The sequence below is a fragment of the Artemia franciscana genome, chromosome 11, assembly GCF_032884065.1.
Source record: "Artemia franciscana chromosome 11, ASM3288406v1, whole genome shotgun sequence".
Taxonomy (NCBI): Eukaryota; Metazoa; Arthropoda; class Branchiopoda; order Anostraca; family Artemiidae; genus Artemia; species Artemia franciscana.
In genome coordinates, this window is record NC_088873.1 from 7394159 (window position 1) to 7420836 (window position 26678).

A 26678-nucleotide genomic window follows, 5' to 3' on the forward strand; every position below is an offset into this window, starting at 1 on the left:
GCGGCGATGGCCAATCCAATATACGAACCATTAGCTGTCCACTGATCACTCTTCGCTTTGTTATCGAACACAACTCGATATAAAACGCAAGGCAACGTTCCTTCGTCGTAGCTAGTTGCCTTTCCTGAAGTTTCCGACTTTATATGGAATCCATTGCTAAGATCTAGAACTCTGTTCGAAAATGGATATCTGTTTCCATTGTTTCGAAGTCTCTTTAGTTTGAGAAGCTTCGTAAAAACTGCTGGCTTTCTGGATTACCATAAACATTTTTTTTATTCCAGAGCCCTTTCTGTTTTTTCATTTTTTTTTTTTTCTGTTTCAACACTATTTTCCATAGCCCTTTCTGTTTTTACTTCACTATTTATACAGCTTCCAATTGTATAGGTTCCAATATTTTTTGCTTGTTAGCTAGGGTGAATTACAGGCTGTATTATATATCCTGTTCAGAGTTCAGAGTTTTATTTGCCAGTAGATACGAAATGGAAATACAATATTCTTATCCCCCCTCGAAAGGCTCCATGGCTAGGGGTACAAAGGGGATACAAAAAAAATACAATAAAAGCAACAAACCAAAAAAAGAGAATAATAGCCAAATAACATATAAGATGAAAAAGAGAACATACCTGAGGCCTGGGAGTCAAAGTGCAGAGAAGACAACCATACACCATGGACAAACGCTGAGGGGACATCTGATGTGTATATACATGTTGATGTGTAAATCCTACTTGCGAAGTTAGAGATAAACTACTGAGAATCATGAATATGATTTGTGAGAAAGGAAAGTACCTATTAGTTTTATAAAAATTTAAGTAAGCCCCTTTATAAGAAAGGAGACCAACACTGGTGTACACACTCCTCCTCCGTCCTAATCTATTTGAAGCTTCCCTCTACTACCACTACTACTTACAAGCTATAACTCACTATAGCACCAAGCTTCCAGAGGCCAACACTGGTGTACACACTCCTCCTCCGTCCTAATCTATTTGAAGCTTCCCTCTACTACCACTACTACTTACAAGCTATAACTCACTATAGCACCAAGCTTCCAGAGGCCAACACTGGTGTACACACTCCTCCGTCCTAATCTATTTGAAGCTTCCCTCTTTATACCCTTTTTTTCAAGTTCCAATTTCCTTTAAATCCCTTCTTACTAACTCTTCTCGAAGGCCATCACTCCTCCTCCGTCCTAATCTATTTGAAGCTTCCCTCTTTATACCCTTTTTTTCAAGTTCCAATTTCCTTTAAATCCCTTCTTACTAACTCTTCTCGCCAATTTCGCAGTCGACCTGCTTGTCGTTTGGTCCTAGATGGATGTCCAGAAGGAAAATTTTGGACCAGTTTTTTTGCTACACTGCTACTGAATTAAAATATTTTGTCTGCTAAGTTTTAATATATTTTTCAGAAAAACATCGAAAGAAACCTACGAAAGTAGGTCAATATCAGAAAAGATGGGCAAATATTTTGGACCAGTATTCCTTATCATTTTTGATTACCGGTTTAAAATCAATACCTAAAAAAATTACCAATTATAAGATATATAGCTCACTGTATACAAAAACGAGCTGCACATTGAAAAACTAAAATATAGTTCTCTAGTATTGCTACAGAAAGCAAATTGTACCACCAAGCCGTCTAAGGATAGCAGATGCGCACACTAATCCTCCATCCAAACCTGTTCAGAGCTTCACTTTTTGCTCCTTCCACTGACTTTTCTCTTTGTTGTTCGGTAAAACGAAGAAAACTAAGAAACAAAATGTTAAGAAAACCAAACGAGGGTGATTTTTTTGCACGCGGAAAAAAAGAAGACAAAGATAATGTTTCGGCAGAGATCTCCGCCAAGCTGTCCTCAGAGCTTAAATAAAAAATAAAGGCAAAATGTAAAAGGGAATAACTAATCATTTGGTCTGAAACGTTTAGTTTAAAACGTGTAATCGTTTTGTTAATTATTTTTTTCTTTGTTTGCTTCGTTTTTGTCGAACGTCATGTAAAGCCACCGTAGTCTCAGAGCGTATTTACTTTCCTATTTCTTTTAAATCTTTTCCCACATTCGAAGACAGTTTGATTTTTGTTCTGCATTAAAAAGCACCATCTTGGTACTCGGACCAATACTGGTCCGAAATATTATCCTTCATTTATAAAATTTCACTCTATCCATCTTAACTTTTCTTTCATAATAGCAATGAAAAGCGGGATCAATTTATATAACTCGTATATACCGTAGTTATATCGTATTATGTAACTCGTAGCTTATTCTTTAATCTACAATATCTAAAACTGTCCTTAGACCCATAGAAAGCATCTAGCACGTTTTCTCAGTCATTTAAAATTTCTACAAAGCTGCATTGTCACTGCATTCGCCTTCTTAATAACTCTACTTCTGTAAATGAAATTATCCACTTAGTTAATATTTTTGTTGTGTGGCATTACCTTTCTATTTGTTATCGTATACCTTGTGGCAGTGGATGGATGCTCTCCTTGGCAACACGGGGCTTGATTATCGCTACCGTAAGGTTCGATAACAGGCCTGCTACCTGTCTCGGAAAAAAAGTCCGCGTGCTTTCATATAATCTTTACTATGTTCTTTAGGACGACTTGACAATTGACCAATTAACATGTCTATATGCGCATTATTGTAAAATATATCTCCAGTCTTAATATTGTCTGAATCTATATTTGCTAGAAAAAAAACCTTCCCAACTTAGAAATAAAGTTATCATTAGAACTCGTATATATATTATTACTCGCTCTAAAATGGTAGATAATAACGAATATGGCCCCTAAGATGCTTATAATACTTAAATGATGCTTATAATTTTGTATTTTCTGTCACTTTGGAATGAAAGTAAGAGCAAACAATTAATACCCATTGATTAAAAATAAGCTATGTAACACAGCTTTAACGCAAAGGATATCTGGGCCACAAAAAGGGAAAATTGTATTACGAAAAGGCTTCAGAAAGGCCTTGAATTTATAGTGTCTATTATCCAGGGAAAATTAAGACAAGACTCTTTATTTAGCTTCTTTTTGTGGTTGCAATTACTGATTTGAATTAGCTTTGCACTCAATTATGCCTTTGACATTTTCACGATAAGTATTAATTGATAAGTGGCAAATAAGGACCTCTTATGTCAAATTAGTCATTGAATGAACTCATCCGTTATGAAGATTTCCTTAAAAGTAAACAAGTTGAGTATGATTACAAGATTTTAACAACAGTGAAAATGGAACATGATTGATTGAAGTGGTTAAGTGTGGGACCTTACATAACCAAAAAAATATCTTAAAAATTAGGACAAATCGGGGATTTAATTTTTAATGGAAAACGCCTCCTTATACAATGTTTGAGATTAGCGGGTACCAAACTTAAAAATAAGAAACACTTGTAAAAATCAAAATAAAATAAGCTAAAACATGTGGCATTTAACAGCTTAAGAAGGTGTGGCTTTCCTATGAAAGTGTAATGGTCTTTGGGAGCATATTGTCAGTGTTTGAATTTTTACGGACGATCAAATTTAACTAATTAATTTTGCTTATTTATTTTCACGGTTCAACATGGCATTACTGGCGAAAATATTTTACTGCCCTGAAATGTCGTATTAATTCTGAAACAATCCAAAGAAACATTGTGGAAAATTGCGATTTTAATTTATGGATAGACCTAAAATGGGGCCCAAGAGGCATTATATATATATATATATGTTAGGAAAACAGACTGTTAGGAAAACAGTCTTCCTTTTCTCCTTCTGTCTCCTTCTGTGTTTGTGCTGTAGCATTGGTGATTTCTCTTTTCATGATATTTATATATATATGTATGTATATATATATATATATATATATATATATATATATTTGTCTTTGAAGACACCAAAGGAAGTTCTGGGACTTCTCGTTTGGATAAAGCTAATGTATTTCAATTTGGAGCCCAAATCACTTGCTTTCTGGTGTTCAGTTTTGATCATATTCTTTTTTACTCGCTATAGATGGTGCTTGTTTCCGACCACAACTCCCAAAGAGCTATTGAAAGTGCCTACTGGTGTAGCGAGGAAGCAGCATGATGAAGCTATAACCTGGTTCAGATATGTTTATCCCAAGGTTAAACAACCTGACTGGCCTCGTGAATATGCACCAGTAAGTTTAATTTTTATTTAGTTTATTTTTTTAAGCTTTTTTTTATTTTCAGTTGCCTGAAAAAACAAATCGCTTATTAATATGTTTTATGGGAAACTGGAAAAAAAAATGTTTATTTGAACACCGAACATTGCTTTGGTCATCATATTTACACTGCCTGCACTTTCAGGAGAGGGGGGAGGTTTTATTGGCTAAATATTAAAAAAATTACAGTAGAACTTCATCCCGTCTATTACTGCTGTTAAGAAATCGTCATAGCACAGAACTGCTTAAGTGTGACACCGTTGGGTAAGCTCCTCCTCCATCCTACTGTATCCAAAGTGTTGCTATTTCCTCCTTTCCGTGGCACTCACGCTTCATCGAAGTCTTTTCTTATAACGATTTCCCATTCTTTCCGAGAAAAATGATGGCATTCATTTCTCGAGTTACTAAGTGGTAGAAAATCAAGCCTCTGACAGATTTGATTTGGTGCCGCCGGGTAACTTCAGAAGAATAACTTCCTTCGAATGGGTTGATTCACAACTGTTCGGCCGCGACCATTCGAAGGATCTCCTTGTTTTTTATGGAGTGGATGGGGGGGGGGGTTGTATTGGGCCTGACTGAGAAGGGTTCCTCTGGTAAAGTGATGTTTTGCTGCAATATAAGTCTAGGTCTACGTTGTTTATAATAATTCCTCTGCCCTATTCCACTTTTCTCATATCACCACCAATCTGTTTGAAAGAGCACTTACAATCGATGACCCCAAAGCACAAGGACAAACGATTTTGAGCCGTAACAAATTTCTGTCTGTGGGTGAAAATATGATTTCAGCCAGTGTTGTATACTGAGCTCTGCCAAGGGGGGGGGGGTGCGCACAAGAAAGATAATCGTGCTTCTTGTTCGCTGTTTAGATGTGTTAACGATGATAACCATGCATGGGCTCTGGCCCCTAGAACTATTTGATGTTTATCAAAAAGTGACGAGCCTTATCTTTGATTCAGAGTTATCTAGAGTTAATCTAGATTACCAGAGTGATCTAGAGGCAATAGAAGTCTGTGAATTGGAACCCTGTTCGTAAAGTAATAGTTCTAGCTGAATCTTTACAGAGTAACTAATTCATTGATTCCTTACCAGCAAGAGGGATTTTTCGCTATAGTTATAAAGAAAATGACTACTGCTGATAATTGAGTCATTATGGTTATCTTTTTGTCCCTTTATGGTATATTGGTATCTACATGGTGGCTGGTATCATTATTATGGGACCTCTTTTGTTCTTTGTGTATCAATATGTTGTCGGGTTTGTTGTTAGATATTGTCTTTCTATCCAAAATTCGTTGTAATACTGTTGATAAGCTGTCACCATTCGTCTTAGATAGGCTCACCTACAAATATAGTAAAAATAAAGTATAATAACAAATAATTACTAAATTCCTAAGAACTAAGTAAAGAATTTTACATAATGTCAATTCAAAGTGTATAATTTTATTTCTAGTCATTAATGTCTCGGAGAATCATTACCAAAAAGTGAAGACCCTTATCCCTGATTCAGAGTGATCTAGAGGTAATAATTAGGAGTCTGTGAATTGTAACCCTGTTAGCTAAGTAATAGTTCTAGCTGAATCTTTACAGAGTAACTAGTCATTATTTCTACTCATTAATGTCTTGGAGAATTATTTAAAATACGAGTTTTTGACTGTTGCTAATGACGGCCAAGAAAGGCCTCATTGTGTTTTATGCAATGCTGTTATTAGTGCTGTATGAAATCCTCAAAGCTCAAGTGTTGCTGGGTAAGAAAGTAATATGAAAATATTGGAAGAACTATTTCAAGCCACATAGGGTAGCCTTGAAAAAACAGAAGTCAGATTTAACTGACAAGTTTTAACAATAAAAACTAGTGGTAGCTATGGAAGTTGCAAAAAATAAAAATAAATTTTATATATAAAAAAAAATACAAAATTTTATTTAAAAAAAATGAAAATCGCAGTATTTTTGCAGAAATCCTCATAAAACCTTGTTTATTCATCTAGTTATTGGATAAGCGAATAAAATTAAAATCCGAAACATATATTTATCCAAAATTGCAATTCAAAGACGTGTTTCCGACATATCAAGGAATGTCATGTAGTATCTGTTTTTGAAGTAAATGGCGTCTCCCATCTTTTCCTTTCAACTTGATCTGGCCATTGATCTTGGCTCATGTTCCCTATAACGCATTTTCGTCTTAAAGGGTTCAATTAGAAGGTTTCAAAGAAGAGATTCTTTTTTTTACAAAGAACTAGAAACTGCTACGAAATGTCGAGAGGTCATTGAGATGATAAGTTTCTACCCTTAGATATTGTTGACGCTCAAGATGATGTACAAGATGAATTTTTAGAACTACAAAATAATTCCTCAGCTTGCAATATATCTACATAATGGAATACATAATGCAATATGTCTCTACATGGTATATTTCTAAATATATCGCTACATAATACATTTCTACAATATATCTCTACAAAAATGGTACCTCAGTTTTGTCGCTCAATGCATCGTTCGTATCCTAAACATTATTGGTGTCATTTGTATTTACTTACTTCTGCGATATTGGACTTTCAACTTTTGTGCAGATAAACGATAAACGATTTTATTATCAAACGCCTTCCACGATCATGCCGATCAGCGGCAGTTCTTGTCATCATAAAATATAAGGCACTAAACATATAAAAATCACAGCCATAGCCATCGTCATACAAATTTATACGTTGATTCGAAATATCACAGAGTCAAACTAAAACTGAAAACATGAAAATATCCATCTATCTTAAAAAAAAAGTCCAAGTTCAAATTAAAGGAGCAAACTTTAAAAAAGAAAACGATTAAAAACAATAATGACTTAAAGCAAAATAATACATACACTTATTGACGGGCAGTATTGCCGAACGAGGGAACAAAACTACTTTATTATGAATAATATACAATAAGACTATTATAATATTATAAATAATGTTATACAATAAGACTGAATTATGAATTTTGATGTTATCATAAACAAAGGCTGTCTAAGTACAAAAGAGATTGTATTTAGACCAAATTAATTTTAAGACTTTCAAGGAAGAAGATGAAAGAAGATTTCCATCACGAGATATGGGCAATAAAAGCAGTAGTTAAAAGACACCAAGTAAACCAAAAAAAGAAGATTAATCCGACGAGCAAAAGCCGAAAACTTAAATGGGTCCAAGACCGTTCACAAGGTCTTGGACCTTGTGAACGGCTAGAGATAAATGAAACGACTAGAGATTGAATTTTAAGATTCCAAAGCAATTCTTTAAGTTTACTAAGGTTTGATATATTAAGAAATAAAAACAGGACATTTGCTTTTGAGAAACTTCGAAGTCAAATAGAAAAACTATAGCCACGATTTTAATAGATGCAACGGCAGCTGCAACCTTGCAAAGGCCAAACCACTGCCCATAATAACCGAAAATTAGCTACGCGTTGTTGATACAACATCTCAACAAAATTTTATTGATAACAGGATAATGGAACACACAATCTACCACAGGGAGATTTGAACTCGATCCTCAAGATTCTGAGGAGAGTGTCAAATCCACTCAGCTGTGGTAGCTGAATATTAAACTGAATTATGAATTTTGATGTTATCATAAACAAAGGCTGCCTAAGTGCAAAAGTGATTGCATTTAAGACCAAATTAATTTTAAGGCTTTCAAGGAAAAATATGAAATGGATTTCTATATGGAGATATGGGCAATAAAAGGAGTAGATAAAAGACATTAAGTAAACAAAAAAAAGAAGATTTATCTGACGACCTAAAGCCGAAGAAGTAAATGGGTCCAAGACATTTTGATGGCTAGAGATAAATGAAATGACTAGACATTGAATATTATCATTCCAAAACAATTCATTATGTTGACTATGGTTTGATATACTAAAAATAAAAATAAAACATTTGCATCCGAGAAACTTTGAAGTCCAATAGAAAAACTACGACCATGATTTTAATAGTTACAGCGGTAGCTGCAACCGTGTAAAGACCACATCACTGCCCATAATAACCCAAAATTAGAAACGCGTTAGAAAGAAACTGGTCAGTGAGAAAAAAAAATGTCGTTTCTAGCTGATCTCCAGGAATGGTAAATCTGTCTATTTATCTTCTATATATATATATATATATATATATATATATATATATATATATATATATATATATATATATCTATATATATAAAAATAAGTTGTCTGTCTGTGGATGGATGGATGGATGTGTCAGGTGACGTCACCTGAAAAAACTGGATTAGGTGACGTCAAAACTGAAAAAACTAAAAAAAGGCAAAAACTACAAAAAAAACTAAAAACTAATAAAAAAAATAAAAAAGCTAAAAAACTAAAAAAACTATAAAGGTAAAAACCAATAAAAAACTAAAAAAAAAACTGAAAAAACTAAAAAAAGGCAAAAACTACAAAAAAAAACTAAAAACTAATAAAAAAAGTAAAAAAGCTAAAAAACTAAAAAAACTAAAAAAACTAAAAAAAGGTAAAAAACTAAAAAAAATAAAAAATAAAAAAAAAACTAAAAAAAAGGAAAAAACTGAAAAATAAGCTAAAATAAAGGTAAAAACCAATAAAAAACTAAAAAAAAAAGGAAAAAACTAATAAATGACGACACTCAAAGAGAAAGCGACCAGGACAAAAGGAATGTTCGATTAGCAATCAACAAAGCACCGGGACACAGGGAGTATAAATGACGACCAGGACATAAGTAAAAAAAAAAAAAACTATCTATATATATAAAAATAAGTTGTCTGTGGATCTGTGGTTCGTGGATCAGGTGACGTCACCTGAAAAAACTGGATCAGGTGACGTCAAAACTGAAAAAACTAAAAAAAGGCAAAAACTACAAAAAAAACTAAAAACTAATAAAAAAAAAACTAAAAAGAAAAAAAAACTAAAAACTAATAAAAAAACTAAAAAATCTAAAAATCTAAATAAACTAAAAAAGAAAAAAAAAGGAAAAAAATAAAGGAGAAAAACAAAACTAAAAAACGAATGTATATACAGACCGGTACACCGGGATACAAATGACGACCGGGACACAGGGAATATAAATAACGACCGGGACACAGGGACACAACTACAACGGGGACACCGGGGGAAACAGGGGGATATAAATGACGACCGGGACAAAAAAACTAAAAAGAAATAAAAACTAAAAACTAATAAAAAAAACTAAAAAATCTAAAAATCTAAATAAGCTAAAAAAGAAAAAAAAAGGAAAAAAATAAAGGAGAAAAACAAAACTAAAAAACGAATGTATATACAGACCGGGACACCGGGATACAAATGATGACCGGGACCCGGGACACAGGGAATATAAATGACGACCGGGACACAGGGACACAACTACAACGGGGACACCGGGGGAAACAGGGGGATGTAAATGACGACCGGGACACCGGGACAGGGAATGGTCGATTAGCAATCACCATCAACAAAGCTCAAGGGCAATCATTAGAATCATGAGGTATAGATCTGAATACAGATTGTTTTCCCATGGACCATTATATGTTGCATGTTCAAGAGTCGGTAAACCTGACAATCTATTTATATGCAAAGACAATGGGACAGCAAAGAATGTTGTATATTCGCAAGTTTTACGTAGTTAAAACCATATATATATATATATATCTATATTCACAGGTGGGACATAGGGACACAACTACAATGGCGCGTAACTATTATGGCGCGTAACGACTTACGCGCGCGGGGGGGCTTGGGGGGGGGGCGCGAAGCGCCCCCACCAACTAGGTGTTGGGGTGGCGCGAAGCGCCACCCCAACAGCTAGTATATATATATAAAAATAAGTTGTTTGTTTGTGTGTCTATTGACTGACGTCGAGTTTTTGTGTCGACTGACGTCATGTTTATCGACTGACGTCATTATAAGGATTGAGCTGTATGTCGTCATGAAGTTGTTTCAACTTCACGACCGGGACACAGGGAATATAAATGACGATCGGGACACTCAAAGAGAAATTACAGACTGGGACACCGGGACACTAATAACGACCGGGACACAGGGAACATAAATGACGACCAGGACACAAGGACACAACTGCAACGAAGATGCCGGGGGCACAGGGGGGATATATAAATGACAACCGAGACACAGGGAATGTAAATGTACACAGGGAATATAAATGACGACCGGAACACTCAAAGAGAAATTACAGACTGGGACACCGAGACACAAATGACGACCGGGACACAGGGAATATAAATGACAACCGGGACACTCAAAGAGAAACTACAGACTGGGACACCGGGACACAAATGACGACTGGGACACAGGGAATGTTCGATTAGCAATCAGCATCAACAAAGCTCAAGTGCAATCATTAGAATTATGAGGTATAGATCTGAATACGTATTGTTTTTCCCATGGACAATTATATGTTGCATGTTCAAGAGTCGGTAAACCTGACAATCTATTTATATGCACAGACAATGGGACAGCGAAGAATGTTGTATATTCGCAAGTTTTACGTAGTTAAAAACATATATATATATATCTATCTATATTCACAGGTGGGACACAGGGACATAACTACAATGACGCGTAACTGATATGGCGCGTAACGACTTACACGCGCGGGGGGACTTGGGGGGACGCGAAGCGCCCCCGCCAACTAGGTGTTTTGGTGGCACGAAGCGCCACCCCAACAGCTAGTATTATCTAAATTTGTCTTAATAGTAAAACGTCTTTTCAAAAATAAACTTATAGGAATTTCAAAAAATAACCTGAAATTCCTAAAATGACGTCGGGTCGAAACAAAAAAATCAAACTTCGTCAAAGCAAACTTTGAAGTCAAATGGAAAAATTATAGCCATGATTTTAATAGATGCAACGGGGATTTTAATATGCAACGGGGATATTTTAATAGATGCGTTAATAGATAACGCATATACTGTGCTGGTACCGGCTGAAGTTTTGCATGTTTAAGACGAATAGGGACTGGCCTTGACAAAAACACTTGCTGAGTAGGTGCAAGCTCAGTCACCACATTAATAACTAATGCTAAATAAATAAAAAGATCATCAATTTGTTTAGTCCGTACATATCATTACATTGTCAAGATATTGTCAAACTCTTTATTTTTTGGTTTATTTATCAAATAGTGCGGGTAAGAAAATGGCTCGTGAACACATTTCAAATTCTACAAAGGGTTGCAATTGAAGAAAGAGCTGGGAACCAATTGGAGTCTAGTAAATATAATTTGACCTATTCAAGTCTGTAGTTGCGTTAGGTGGTTAGAGGATCCTACTGTGAAGAACTAGACGTGAAACAGGACTAAAATTATATGACGATGAATATCACGAATAATCAACCAAATTGACAAAAATTGTGTTTTGAAACTTACAAAAGTGTGTCCTAAATATTGCAGAAAATACGATATTTTGTGAATTTCAATTGTCTATTTCTATTTTTAATAATCAAATCACCATTTAATAATTGCTCAACAAATTTCTACAAAAGTGAGTGACCCCTCTATTGAAATACACAAAGAAGAAGAATATAGGGGTTAAATAATTGACGAAGATAAAAGCACAATAAAGTCATAAAAAATTGCAACTAAAAAGTTAGTTCGTGATATCCCTCCAGACACACGGAACAAAAGAGCTTAGATACTCTGTCATTCGTAGATGCCCAATTATAATGTAGGGGGTGAGGGGGGATTTGTCGATGTAAGCCGAGTCCTTAGTCAGTAGATGACGTTTCGTCTCTCAAGTAGTCCTAATATTTCATGTTGCTGTCCTACTGTCTAAAGAAAACGGGTTATAAAAGTTATTCTCATTCTGTTATCCTCATATACCCATCTATTACTCCTCTCCCCTCTACCTTATTGTTCTTTTTCTTATTCGTTTTTTCTTTTTTGTACTTGGATTTGTTGGAATGGAAATGCACATGTCATTTTCCAAACTTCGTGTGTATCCAGGGTTTCTGGCTGGTGAAAAAAAAATCGCTAGATTTTAGTGATTTTGTGGTTGATTCAGTGATTTTCTTCAATAATCTACTGGTTTGTGTGCTGAGTTAGTGATTTTTTTCTTTATGCAATGTAAAAATCACTAGAAATGGTGATAAATTATTAAGAGTGGCAACCCTGTGTTTTGTGAAAAGAAACTTTCAGACTTCCTGACTTTTCCATCGAAATTTGACAAGAGCACCCTCACATCCAAGGAACTTTCGTTTTTATTCGAAAAGGGGCTTTTTACCGTCGGTATCAGGTTTCGTTCGTCTTGTCGCAAAGTTCATGCTGCATAGCGGTTAAACAGCTGTGTTTGAATTTTAAAACTGATTCTGAAAAATACTTTCATTTTGGAATTGACCAAATAAATAGCTGAAAAATGGTCCAGTTTTTAAACTTGAAAAATTAACTTAATCCTTAGAAAGGCTTTTTGTGACAAACAGACAAATGGTTCTACTATTCTAGCGACAAAAACGGATTTGATATCCACTAGAGAACTAAAGCGTTAGTTATGGCTCAAGATTCCCCTATAATACAAGATTGAACTAACCGGGCAATTAAAGAATCAAGTTTTAAAATTCGCACATACATGAAATGAATATAAAATTATCTATTAATATAGATAATACCTAGTCCTGCCATAAATATTGATACAAATCTAAATGCTAATTAAATGGGCGTGGGAGGGGGACTAGTTGCCCTCCAATCTGTATTGTCACTTAAAAAGGACACTAGAACTTTTAACTTCCGTTTGAATGCACTCTCTCGATTTTCTAGGATCATTATTTCAATATGATCCCCCCTAGAAAAACAGAAAAAGTAAATACGCGTTTGTTATCTGTCTTCTGGTAAAAATAGCAAAATTTCACATTTTTGTATATAGGAGCTTGAAGCTCCTACAGTAGGGTCCTCTGGTACGCTGAATCTGATGGTGTGATTTTCATCAAGATTTTTTGAATTTAAGGAGTTTCCCCCTCCCTGTATTTCAAAAATCAGGCAAATTTACTCAGGCTCGTCCGTGCAGCGATCGATGAATAATGACCTAACAGAATTCGTCGGTGTTTTGAGGCGAATGGCAGCCATTTTGAATATTTTTTTACAGTTTGTAGTTCATTATATCAGTAATTAAATGTGAAAAAAATTTTCAAATCAAACCAGTAGTCTAAATTTTCTTAGTCAATTACCCGGTGTCAATATTTATGGCAGGACTCAACATTTGTTAACGATCCGTGAAAGAGAGAATCTAATCTGTTCTTTATATTCACCAGCTTTAGATTATTCAGAAACCTGGCGAAACCGTTTTTGTTCCGTGGCTCGTCCGTGCAGCGATCGATGAATAATGACCTAACAGACTTCGTCGGTATTTTCAGGCAAATGGCAGCCATTTTGAATAATTTCTTGCAGTTTTTAGTTCATTATATGTGAAAAAAAAAATTGAAATCTAACCAGTAGTCTAATTTTTCTTAGTCAATTACCCGGTATCAAAATTTATGGCAAGACTCAACGTTTGTTAACGATCCGTGAGCGAGTGAATCTAATCTGTTCTTTATATTTACCAGCTTGAGATTATTCAGAAACCTGGTGAAACCGTTTTTGTTCCTGGTGGTTGGTGGCATGTTGTGATAAACTTGGATAACACTGTTGCCGTGACTCAGAATTTTTGTTCAAGAACTAACTTTCCAATTTGTTGGCACAAAACAGTTCGTGGTCGGCCAAAATTGTCAAAAAAATGGTATCATGCCCTTAAAGAGCATGAACCAGAGCTTGCCAGCATAGCTGACACAGTGAATTTGAATGAAAATAGTGGCTTAGCCTCAGATAGCTCTAGTGATTCGAGTTCAAGTTCGAGTAGCTCGAGTTCAGGAGATGAAAGTTCTGCCAGTAATAGAGATAGTAATGAAGAAGACAGAATGATACCAAAGAAGAAAAGGTTGGTTGTTTTTGTTTCTTTTGGAAAAACGTTATGGGGAACGTCCCCCTCTTACTCATTTGTGTAGGTATTTTTAAAAATTTTCTCATTTTTCTCATTTGTTGGCATATGATAAATCAAATATTTCCTAGTATGATGTGGCTGAAAGCACATTTTTAGCAGTTGTCTTTAAATATAGGATTATATTAAAGAAAAGTTCATGAATTAGAAAGAGCTTCGTGTTGACGAATGCATAAAATGTGTTTCTAAAAATAACTAGCTTTCCTCTTTCTTTTTTTGTTATAATAGCGAATGCCATTGTAAATTTTATGCTTATAATTCTTAATCCGCTAAGCTAGCCTATTACAACTTTACCATTTAAGCTATATTTGTCCCATTTAGCATGAAATCGCTGTCACCCCTAGAGGTCTTGGTAACAGACCTTTTCCCCCAAAGTCACAAGTATTCAAGGGAAATCGGAACTTCCTGGGAGGGTTAAAGAGGAACACTTCAAATAGATTGGAATGGAGGAGGAGCTTGCGTAAATATGTTGGCCTGGGGCGCCTTGGTGCTGCGGCGAGTTGTTATTAGAAGTACTAATATTAGTATTAGTAATGTTACTTTAGTACTTTTGTACTTTTAGTACTTTTGTACATTAGTACTTTGTACTAATGTTAGTACAAAGTACTAACACTTTGATCCTGCTAATTTAAATTGCCTTGCTGATTCTCCCTTTGAGATAAGCTTAACAAAAGGTTTTTGGTAATTATTTTGGAAGCATAAAAGTTTGCAGATACGTCCTTTGGGCGTGACAGCAGTGATGACTCTTTTTCAATGACTGAGATGTGTACCGAAATGAACCATTGATAGTTCCTTTTCCTGTGTTAGAGTTGTGCCGTTTAGAAACGCAATCTTTTTTCCCTTGTCGTTTGACTTTTCAATTTAGTAATAATAATATTTTATTTATAACCCCTTTTTAACAAAACAAGGGGAGGAAATTACACTAAAAAAAAAGAATAAAAGTAAATATAGAGATACATGGACAACTAGACCTTTATCTCAGCTGAAGGTCTATCTGATAAACCTTTATCAGACACACGGATAATGTTATGGTTTGGACCTAAGGACACAAAAGGTATATCCTGTTAAATTAGAACAAAGCAACTTAAACAATTGATTAATGTCGGTACAACCATACTTCTCAGTAATACGTGTATTATGATATGAAGTGGGAAACTACAGCAAAAACTTGTAATATCTAAAATGAGCAGTAAGGATCTGAAGTAAATCTTTCTTATTCGGTGACGAATAACTACCAGTTGAAAACAAGACAAAATGCTCACAATTCATGGTCACATTTTAGTTAAATATCAGCGAAAATATTTTTGACAGTTTTGGTACAATTTTTGTATAACCAATCTGCAACTTTTCTTCAACATCTCTCAGAACTTAGAGCCGCAAACAAGGGAGCGCAAAACAAATACATATTTCTAACCACCGTGAACTTCTGACGAACCAAAGATACGATACGAAGTACTAATTTCTGACGAACCAAAGGACAAATTATGAGCTGATGATTTGGGATTGAAAATTAATATTCGCATTTATCAACATTCAAAGACATACCAATATTCTGAAATATCCTAGAAAGACGTTGCACAGATAATGGCAAAATAGACTTGGTCCGGCCTAAAACTGGATTCAATACTGGATTCAATACCTGGATAATAAAGTTGGACCAATAAATGTTCACACGACGATGATAGAATCAGAACTGAACTAAGTAATCTTAATTTGTTGCTTTTATTCACTTAAACCTCAAAAGACTTCATTTTCAGGTGTCAAGGTGTCAGGTGTCATCACGGCATCCTTTTAGTTCTTAAAGCTACGTTCTGGCAGGAGTCAAATCTTGATTCGGCTGTCGTATTTTCCATTACTTGAAGAAGAAGCATCACGGCTTCTTCTTAGTTCTTAAAGCTACGTTCTGGCAGGAGTCAAATCTTGATTCGGCTGTCGTATTTTCCATTACTTGAAGAAGAAGCATCACGGCTTCTTCTTAGTTCTTTAAGCTACGTCCTGGCTAGAGTCAAATCTTGATTCGGTTGTCGTATTTTCCATTACTTGAAGAAGAAGCATCACGGCTTCTTCTTAGTTCTTAAAGCTACGTTCTGGCAGGAGTCAAATCTTGATTCGGCTGTCGTATTTTCCATTACTTGAAGAAGAAGCATCACGGCTTCTTCTTAGTTCTTAAAGCTACGTTCTGGCAGGAGTCAAATCTTGATTCGGCTGTCGTATTTTCCATTACTTGAAGAAGAAGCATCACGGCTTCTTCTTAGTTCTTAAAGCTACGTTCTTACAGGAGTCAATCTTGATTCGGCTGCCGTATTTTCCATTATTTAAATAAGAAGCATTACGGCTTCTCCTTAATTCTTCAAACTACGTTCTGGCAGGAGTCAAATCTTGATTATGTTTCCGTATTTTTCATTACTTGACGAAAATAAGATTCTTCGTGTGAACGAATTTATGGTTAGTTTCTGTTTAGAATTAAATAAAAAAAACAAGTTTTTTTAACTGAAAGTAAGGAGCGACATTAAAACATAAAACGAACAGAAATTACTTCATATATGAAAGGGGCTGCTTCCTCATCAACGCCCCGCTCTTTACGCTAAAGTTTGACTCTTTCTCTCAATTCTTCTTTTTGAAACAGTAAAAAACTTTAGCGTAAAGAGCAGGGCGTTGATGAGGAAGCAGCCCTTTTCATATATGAAGTAATTTCTGTTCATTTCAAGTTTTAATGTCGCTCCTTACTTTCAGTTAAAAAAAACTTGTTTTTTTTTTATTTAATTTCTGAACGTTTTTGAATCAATGCATGTTTTGATTTTGGCTCTCCTCAGAGGAATAATTGAAACGAAATTTGTATATATATTTTTTTTGGCTAAATGGCTTTCTCATAATTTTGATCGAATGATTTTGAGAAAAAAGAGCGGAGGGGGGGGGAGCCTAGTTGCCCTCCGATTTTTTGGTTAATTAAAATGGCAACTAGAACTTTTAATTTTTTACGAATCTTTTTATTAGTAAAAGATTTACGTAACTTATAAATTAGCTTACGTAAAGAACTTTTGTATTCTCATGTTTTTATTACATATATGAGGGGGTTCGCCCCCTCGTCAGTACCTCCCTCTTTACAATAAAGCTTAAATTTTGTCCCAATTCATTAAGAATGACCCCTGAATCACAAAAGCCGTAGAATAAATAGTTGAAATTACTAAAAATACTTTAGCGTAAAGAGCGAGGTATTAGGAGGAGGTGAGCGCCTCATCTGGGTAATAATTTCTGTTTGTTTTAAGTTTTAATGCTGCTCCTTACTTCCAGCTGAGAAAAACTTTTTCATATTTTTTTAAATAATGCTAGTAAATCCTGCGCTCCCTTCATGGAAATTTTCTTCCCCCATGACAAATTCTCGATGGAAAGTTCCCCCAGCATATTCCCCTCTTCTCAACCCCTCCCCCCAACCAAAAAAATCCTCCTGAAAACGCCTGTACACTTCCCAATAACTATTACTATATGTAAGCACTGGTCAGAGTTAGTAACTTGTTGCCCCTCCCACGGGGACTGTGGGGGAGTAAGTTGTCCCCAAAGACATAGTTATAAGGTTTTTCGACTACGCTGAACAAAATGGCTATCTCTGAATTTTGATCCGTTGAATTTGGGAAAATAATTAGCGTGGGAGGGGGCCTAGGTGCCCTCCAATTTTTTGGTCACTTAAAAAGGGCACTATAACTTTTCATTTCCGTTAGAATGAGCCCTCTCGCAACATTCTAGGACAACTGGGTCGATACGATCACCCCTGGAAAAAAAAAACAAAAAAAAAACAAATAAACACGCATCCGTGATCTGTCTTCTGGCAAAAAATACAAAATTCCGCATTTTTTAGATAGGAAATTGAAACTTCTACAGTATGGTTCTCTGATACGCTGAATCGGATGGTATGATTTTCGTTAAGATTCTATGACTTTTAGGGGGTTTCCCTCTTTTTTCGAAAAATAAGACAAATACTCTCAGGCTCGTAACTTTTGATGGGTAAGACCAAACTTGATGAAACTTATATATTTAAAATCAGCATTAAAATGCGATTCTTTTGATGTAGCTATTGATATCAAAATTCCATTTTTTAGAGTTTTGGTTCCTATTGAGCCGGGTCGCTCCTTACTAAAGTTCGTTACCACGAACTGTTTGATGATGAATTGATTAAAAAAAAAACTTTCCAAAAAAGAAATTTTTCAAAGAAAAGTATTTGCCATATTAAACCTAAGATCGGTAGAAATAAAAACCTTTGATAATTCAAACTCGAAACGACCAAAATTTACTATTAAAGAATAAATGAAATCCGAAACAAACAGAAATTAAATAAACAATCATAGCAACTCAACATATAACAGCTATTAATGTAAATGAATAAATCTTAAGACGAATAAAATTTAAATTGAATATGCTAATCAAGCTTAAAACGAACAAACATCACTACAAACAAGAATTTGCCTACTGCTCCATTTCCTAACTCTAAAAGTGTATAGCCTACTGTGTTATTGGCGCTTTACTGAAAACGAACTGTTACAAATATTTTCTTTTGTACTTGTTACAACATAGAAAATAAAATGAATGTTACAGTGAAATAAAATCTTGAACTATTCAGCTTTCAGCAATTCAATTCGTTTCATATTAAATATTCATTTAAATTTATTAGTTCTTTCCAAGCCTGGTCAAGACACATATAGTTTTCACTACAATCAAGAGCGTGGCTAATGACCGATTCCTTAACTATGGAAATCTAAAGCCTTCTGCGTAATTTGTGCTTCACTAAAAACAAATCAAAAAGTTCGTTGTAACGAACTGTAAGTAAGGAGCGACCCGGCTCAATAGTAACCGAAACTCTAAAAAAATAGAATTTTGATACCAATAGATTCATCAAAAGAATTGGATTTTTATGCTGATTGCAAATATATAAGTTTGATCAAGTTTAGTCTTACCCATCAAGTTACGAGCCTGAGAATATTTGTCTTATTTTTCGAAAAAAGAGGGAAACACTCCCCGAAAAGTCATAGATTTTTAATGGAATTACACCATCAGATTCAGCGTATCAGAGAACCCTACTGTAGTGGCTTCAAACTCCTGTCTGCAAAAATGTGGAATTTTGTTTTTTTGTTTTTTTGCCAAAAGAAATATCATGGTTGCGTGATTAAAAAAAAAATTCCACCAGGGGTGATCGTATCGACCCATTGTTCCTAAAATATCGCAAAAGGGCTCATTGGAACGGAAATTAAAAGTTATAGTGCCTTTTTTAAGCGACCAGAACATTGGATGGCAGCTAGGCCCCCTCCTACGCTCATTTTCTTCCGAAGTCACCCATCAAAATTTTGAGATAGCCATTTTGTTCAGCATAGTCGAAAAATGTAATGACCGTGTCTTTAGGTGTAAAATAGCCCCCCACAGTCCTCGGGGGACGGGCTGTAAGTTGTGAACTTTGCTCATTGTTTACATCTAGTATTTGTTATTGGGAAGTATATAGCCATTTTTGGGGGGAAGTGAGGGTGAGCTTGGGATGGCTTTCTATGTGGAGAATGTTCCTTGGGGAGGAAAATTTTCGGGGAATGAATATTCCAGGGAAAACGTTACACAAGGGGGAGGCTTAACAGAAATACTACACGAAATTCGTTTTAATTGTCTTAGATTCTCTTTGCCAAATTTGTTATGTGAAGATGTTCCGGGGAACTATCTAGGGGATTTTTTCGGCGTGTTTTGGTTCCTGGGAAATAATTTCCACGGAAAAGGACATTTCTGGAGTGATTGAGAAACCGATTAGAGATTGATAAGACAGTTGAACGCAACTTTAAATGAACATTTCGACCCTATCCAAGGGCCGTCCTCAGCAAAACAAATGAAGAAAAAACGAATTTAAAAGAACTTGTTCACCCCGAAAAATAGGCATAAAACAGGTTGTTCGAGAAGCATTTGCAATTAGAATCAAAATACTTCTTTAACTAGGGATTTGGGGAATATTCAATTAATGCCTTATATAACAAATTTAATTAAAAATGATTTAACTAATTATATTAAAAATCAGTAAACAATTCCGCTCAAACTGCTACGGATAGACCTTCTAGGCTGGCTGCAAAAAAAAAAAGGCAAGATCAAACAGTTCGTGGTAGCGAACTGTAGTAAGGAGCGACCCGGCTCAATAGTAAACGGAACCCTAAAAAACGGAAGTTTGATGCTAAAAGATACATCTAAAGAATCGAATTTTCATGCTGATTCTAAAAATACAAGTTTCATTAAATTTAGTCCTTTTCATCAAAAGTTACGAGCCTGAGAAAATTTGCCTTACTTTGGAAAATAGGGGGAAACATCCGCTAAAAGTCATAGATCTTAACGAAAATCACACCATCGCATTCGGCGTATCAGAGAACCTCATAGAAAAAATTTCAAGCTCCTATCTACAAAAATGTGGAATTTCGTATTTTTTGCCAGAAGACAAATCACGGGTGCGTGTTTATTTGTTTTTTGTTTTTGTTTTTTTTCCCAGGGGTCATCGTATCGACCAAGTGGTCCTAGAGTGTCGCAAGAGGGCTCCTTCTAACAGAAATGAAAAGTTCTAGTGCCTTTTTTAAGTGACCAAAAAAATTGGAGGGCACCTAGGCCCCCATCCACGCTCAGTTTTTTCCCAAAGTCAACGGATCAAAATTGAGATAGCCATTTTGTTCCGCATAGTCCAAAACCATAATAACTATGGCTTTGGGAATGGCTTACTCCCCCACAATCCCTTGGGGAGGGGCTGCAAGTTACAAACTTTGACCAGTGTTTACATATAGTAATGGTTATTGGGAAGTGTACAGACGTTTTCAGGGGGATTTTTTGGTTTGGGTGGGGTTGAGGGGTGGGGGCTATGTGGGAGGATCTTTCCTTGGAGGAATATGTCATGCGGGAAGAAAAATTCAATGAAAAGGATGCAGGATTTTCTAGCATTACTATAAAAAAAAACAATGAAAAAATAAACATGAAAACGTTTTTTCAATTGAAAGTAAGGAGTAGCATTGAAACTTAAAACGAACAGAGATTATTACGCATATGAGGGGTTCTAAAAATACTTTAGCATAAAGAGCGAGGTATTTAGGAGGAGATAAATACCTCGCTCTTTATGCTAAAGTATTTTTAGTAATTTCAACTATTTATTCTACGGCCTTTTTGATTCAGGGGTCATTCTTAAAGAATTGGGACAAAACTTACGATTTAGTGTAAAGAGCGAGGTATTAACGAGGGTACAAACCCCCTCGTATACATAATAAAAATATAAGAATATAAAAGTTTGTTACGTAAGTTAATTCTTAAGTTACGCATATTTTTTACTAATAAAAATGTTCGTTAAAAATTAAAAGTTCTAGTTGCCTTTTTAAGTAACCGAAAAATTGGAGGGCAACTAGACCTCCTTCCCCACCCCTTATATCTCAAAATCTTTTGATCAAAACTAAGAGAAAGCCATTTAGCCAAAAAAAAAGAATTAATTTACAAATTTCATTTTAATAATTTATGTGCGGAGAGCCAAAATCAAACATACATTAATTCAAAAACGTTTAGAAATTAAATAAAAAAAACTAGTTTTTTTTAACTGAAAGTAAGGAGCGACATTAAAACTTAAAACGAACAGAAATTACTCCGTATATGAAATGGGTTGTCCCCTTCGCAATCCCTCATTCTTTACGCTAAAGTTTACTCTTTGCCACGATTCTACTTTTTAAAACAATTAAAAGCTTTAGCGTAAAGAGCGAAGGACTTTGATCGGTTTCTCAGTCACTCCAGAAATGTCCCCTTCCGTGGAAAGTATTTCCCAGGAACCAAAACACGTGGAAAAAATCCCCTGGATAGTTCCCCAGGAACACCTTCACATAAAAAAAATATAGCAAAGAGAAAGTAAGACAATTAAAAAGAATTTCGTATAGTATTTCTGTCAAAGACCCCCCCCCCCAGTGTAACTTCTTCCCTGGAATATTCACTCCCCAGAAATTTTCCTCCCCGGCTCCCCAGAGAAAGCCATCCAAGCACACACACACACACACCCAAAAAATGTCTGTATACTTCCCGATAACAAATACAAGATGTAAACAATGGGCTAAGTTCACAACTTTCAGCCCTTCCCCCGGGGACTGTGGGGGCTATTTTACACCTAAAGTCACAGTTATTAGACTTTTCGACTCTGCTGAACAAAATGGCTGTCTCAAAATATGAGCCCTTTTGCGATATTCTAGGAACATTGGGTCGATACGATCACCCCTGGAAAAAAATCACATGTAGATATAGGGTCAAAATATTCATTTAAAGTTGCGTCCACTGTCTTATATAAAAAAATTCTCACTTGTTCTACTTTTTGTTCATAATAGAATGGCATTGTGCGTTTCGTCACTATTTAAGAATCTTTCAGGGTGAATGGTCCACAAGCAATTTTACATTGAGGGGGGATTCTCAGCGAGGATGGAACTGTCTGAAGGGAATTTGACGGGGAGGGTGTACTTTACGTTTGAGGAAATTTCCACGGAGGAGTATTCCGTGAGCTTAAGGGGTATACTTCATAGAGGCTGAGCCAGATTTACCGATATTATTTGAAAAACGAACAGAAATTTTGCTATATGAAGGGTTCCCCTCTCATCAATACCTTACTCTTTACACTAAAGTTTGACTGTTTACTAAAATTGAAACACGAGGGCCGTTTAATTAGAATAGGAAGCTTTTTTAAAAGTGCTAATAGATTCAGCGTAAAGACCAAGATATTGAGGAGGGGGGCAACCCTTCATATCTGGAATAAATCTATGCAAATTTTGTTTTAATTTTTCATATGCGGTGAGCCAAATTGGAACCTGCATTAGTTGAAAAACATTCAGACATTAAATAAAAAAAAGTTTCTTTTTAATGAAAGTAAGGAGCTGAGATTAAAATCTAAAACGAACAGAAATTATTCTATATTTGAAATGGCCTGTCCCTCCTCGACGCCTCGCCATTTACGCCAAAATTTTGATTATTCTAAAAAGTAGAAATGTGACAAAGAGTCAAACTTTAGCGTAAAGAACGGGGCGTTGAGGAGGGGGACAGCCTCTTTCATATACAGAATAATTTCTGTTCGTTTTAAGTCTTAATGTCGCTCCTTGCTTTCAGTTAAAAAAAAAACTTTCTGTTTAATTATATTACAAATATGTTCTTTTTTTCTTACTACAACATTGTAAATCAAACGGAAATCACAGTGAAATAAGATCTTGAAATAATGAGCTTTCAGTAATTAATATTATATTTATCAAATGTTCAGTATAATTTCATTAGTTCTCTCCAAGACTTTTCAAGACACATATAGTTTTCGACACAAAGGCAACGATATAGTGTTGTCTATTTGTTTTTCTGGCCCTCAAAATTTGTTTTTCTGGGCCTCAAAATTTGTTTTTCTGGCCCTCAAAATTCCATTGAAAATAAATAAAATACTTTTATTCTTAGGATATATTGTAGAACGTGCAATACCTAGTTTTAGTAACATAAAATCTGGCAGCAAACGCAAAATTTGACTCCTATAAGAACCTATCTTACCACGGATCTGAACAGGTCACGTTCTGCCTCCAAGCATGCAGATTGAAGATCGTTGTACGATTCCGTCGAAGACGACGCTCTAGCGTTGCATGTGGCAAAGAGCCGTAAGGCTTATTATATATTTACAATATTCACTAATATTCCTAGCTGTAGTAGTATTAACTTTCTTCCCCAAGACACCATCAGCAACTTCACAGATTATTTTTCTAAAATCATTCCATCCATCTTCCACATTGTCAAATTTTAAACTCTCAAGTTTAACATTCAACTGTTCCTGGAAAGTTTCTCTCAAATTTTCATCCTGGAGTCTACCAACGTCGCAACTTTTCGGGAGGTAGTTACCCTTCCAAGATTTCAGCTTTAAATTAACCTTAGACAGTAGTAGATGTGATCTTTACTTTTAACATCAATAACATCACTCCTACATACCCTAGTATCTTGTATTGATCCTGCTAGTCTTCGGTTTACAATAACACAATCAATCAGCTTGTACAGCAACGGTTCTTCTATCTGTGAGTGTAATCTGAGAAATGTTGAGAAGACGTTGAGAATTGTAGGAATTATTTTTTCCGAAATCCACTTCATAGGGAAGGAGTGGTCGTAGAGATTTCGGAGGTTGTTCGTTCGACTAGAAATATAAAGTTCTAGTCCCGCTTTTAAAAGTTGAACTGTCAGTTCCTGTTAAATAAAATCTTCGATCCTGAATTTGTGAGATTTGCAAGAAGTAATATTATTGTTTATTAAACATTCAGTTTATTTGCATTAGTTTTTTTTAACTTTTCTGCCTCCGAGCGCGCAGACTGAAGATCATATCACTTCTAAATCAAAGGCCGCATCTCTATGTTTACAGTAAAAGATCGGCTGATGCAGATTACCCAACTAGCTCAAAACGACCCTGAATAGCAAAAACTTCAATATTGAAACTTCGGAGCCATCTATAGCCTTTAAATGCATTACTGTCTGGTTTCCCGTAGCAATTAGTGCTTGTGTTGATTTATTGTTTCAATTTTCGCGACTTAAATTCGGTAACCCTCAGTTTACACCTTACCAAGGTTCAGGAAATAAGCGTTGGTTCACATTACCATGAACTTACCATACGCCAGTTTTTCTCATAAAATTACCGCTATTAAGCAAATATTTTCTCCTAGTAATTAGGGCTTGTGTTGTTTTATTGTTTCAATTTCGGCGACTTAAATTCGGTAGCCTGTGCATTAAAAGTTAAATTACCAGGACTTAGCTCAGCTTATACCTTACCAAGGTTCAGGAAATAAAGCGTTTTTGTTCAATTTTGGTCAGTTAAATTCGGTAACCTGTGCATTAAAAGTTAAATTACCAGAACATAGCTCAGCTTATACCTTACCAAGGTTCAGGAAATGAGCGTTGACTTACATTACCACGAACCTACTTACACCAGTATTTCTGATAAAATTACCATTAATAAGCCAGAGTTAATTTTGAAAGATCAATTACTACAAAACCGCGCTTCTTTTGCATTATGGCTCTTAACTATAAGAAATGAGGAATTTGCACTCCCAAGTCTGTTTAGCTTTTACGTATGCTGAAATATTTTAGCCTATAGTATTAGTCTACAGTCTTGGCTTGCGATTATTAGACATATATATGTACAGTCTGTAGGTACATACATACATATCTAATAGTTACTCCAGGAATAATAGGGAAACAAAAACAAATTAGAAGTACAAAAATGTACTCGCAATTCAAAGGTAACGAGATTTGTTTTTTTAAAGTGACATTGAAGGGGTCTTAGCATGCCAGACAGTGACGTTGAGGTTCTATTAAGGTGTTTTTTGTTTTGTTTTTATCTTGTTCTTTTCATTTTGAATTTTTCTTTGTAGTTTTTGTTTAGTCAGTTGTTCCCTGTTCATGCTGAGGAATTTTTACGTCCTTGCTCCTCGGAATTTCCTTTGTTTGTTTGCATGATCCAAAAAAGTTGCAGAGGGTTTTAACTGTTTATTTAAATTTGGCAGCTCAATTTTTTAGAATTTGTTCGCATGAGTACTCAATGATCCAATTCGAGTGCCATTTCTGAATTAAACTGATTATTTTTATTTATTTTTTAGGAGGAAGTTTACTCGGACTCCGCCACGAGAAATGAAATAAGCACTGCCTTGTAGTTAATTCGATGTTTTGCCATGATCTTTTGAGAAGACGAATGATAGGAGTTCTTCAACAAATTAATTCTGGAATTAAAACTATATTCAACTTTAGGGTTAATTCTGTTTTGCTTTTCCATTATATATAATTGTTTTCACTAAATAATCAAAAACATGTATTTGTATTAGATGAGTTTTTCTCTTCATTTTTGCTACCCTTAAGCAAGGGGACAAGGGGGTTTTATCGAGGGGGTACTTCGATTCAATTCTGGGGAGAGTAGTGATTGATCGAGCGTAACAGTCGCAAATTGCTAATCAGTTATGTAGTCCTTTTTGGGCAAGTAGGATGGTGTTTAAAGCATATTTTATGATAAGGAAATTACAATGTCTGGGTTTTATGCTGACTAGCTTTATTGTTTCAAGTGATGCCAAAACAAAAACTTTACTTTACAAAAGGAGAAAGGGAGGATTTTACAGTGGGATTCGGTTATATAAAGCAAGGTATTTCGGAGCTTTTTTGGGGACAATAGTGATAGGTCGTTCTAGTAGTTGCAAACTGCAGCTTTTAATTCTACAGCCGTTTTTTGCTTGTTGGGAAAGTAGAATAATTCTTCCTAAAATTTTAAAATCGAGGAGGGTACTTTGATTTAATCTTTGGGAGAAAAGTAATTGATCGGGTGTAATAGTTCTAAATCGTAACTCAGTTATGTAGCCCTTTTTGCTTATTTAGAAACTAGAATGATTTTAGTAGCATTTTCAAAATAAGTCTCATGATAGGGAAATTAGAATGTGTGGGCTTAATGCTGACTAGTTTTATTACTTCAAAGGATACCGACAAGATGTATTGCAAAGATGAACTTTTTTCTTCTGTTTCTATAAGTATAACAATCATTCTTCTCAGTTAATT

The 26678-nt window shown here is 35.2% G+C and overlaps 1 protein-coding gene across 1 annotated transcript in view; it reads left to right on the top strand.

The window, feature by feature from the left end:
- The window catches only part of LOC136032746 (bifunctional arginine demethylase and lysyl-hydroxylase JMJD6-like), a 52402-nt gene extending 26190 nt beyond the window's left edge, over positions 1 to 26212 (top strand). The window contains exons 5-7 of the mRNA XM_065713079.1: positions 3981 to 4128; positions 13690 to 14060; positions 25739 to 26212. Coding sequence (XP_065569151.1) covers positions 3981 to 4128; positions 13690 to 14060; positions 25739 to 25778 — 559 coding nt within the window. The 3' untranslated portion in view covers positions 25779 to 26212. The remainder of the gene's footprint in view (positions 1 to 3980; positions 4129 to 13689; positions 14061 to 25738) is intronic.
- Positions 26213 to 26678: the final 466 nt, after the last annotated feature.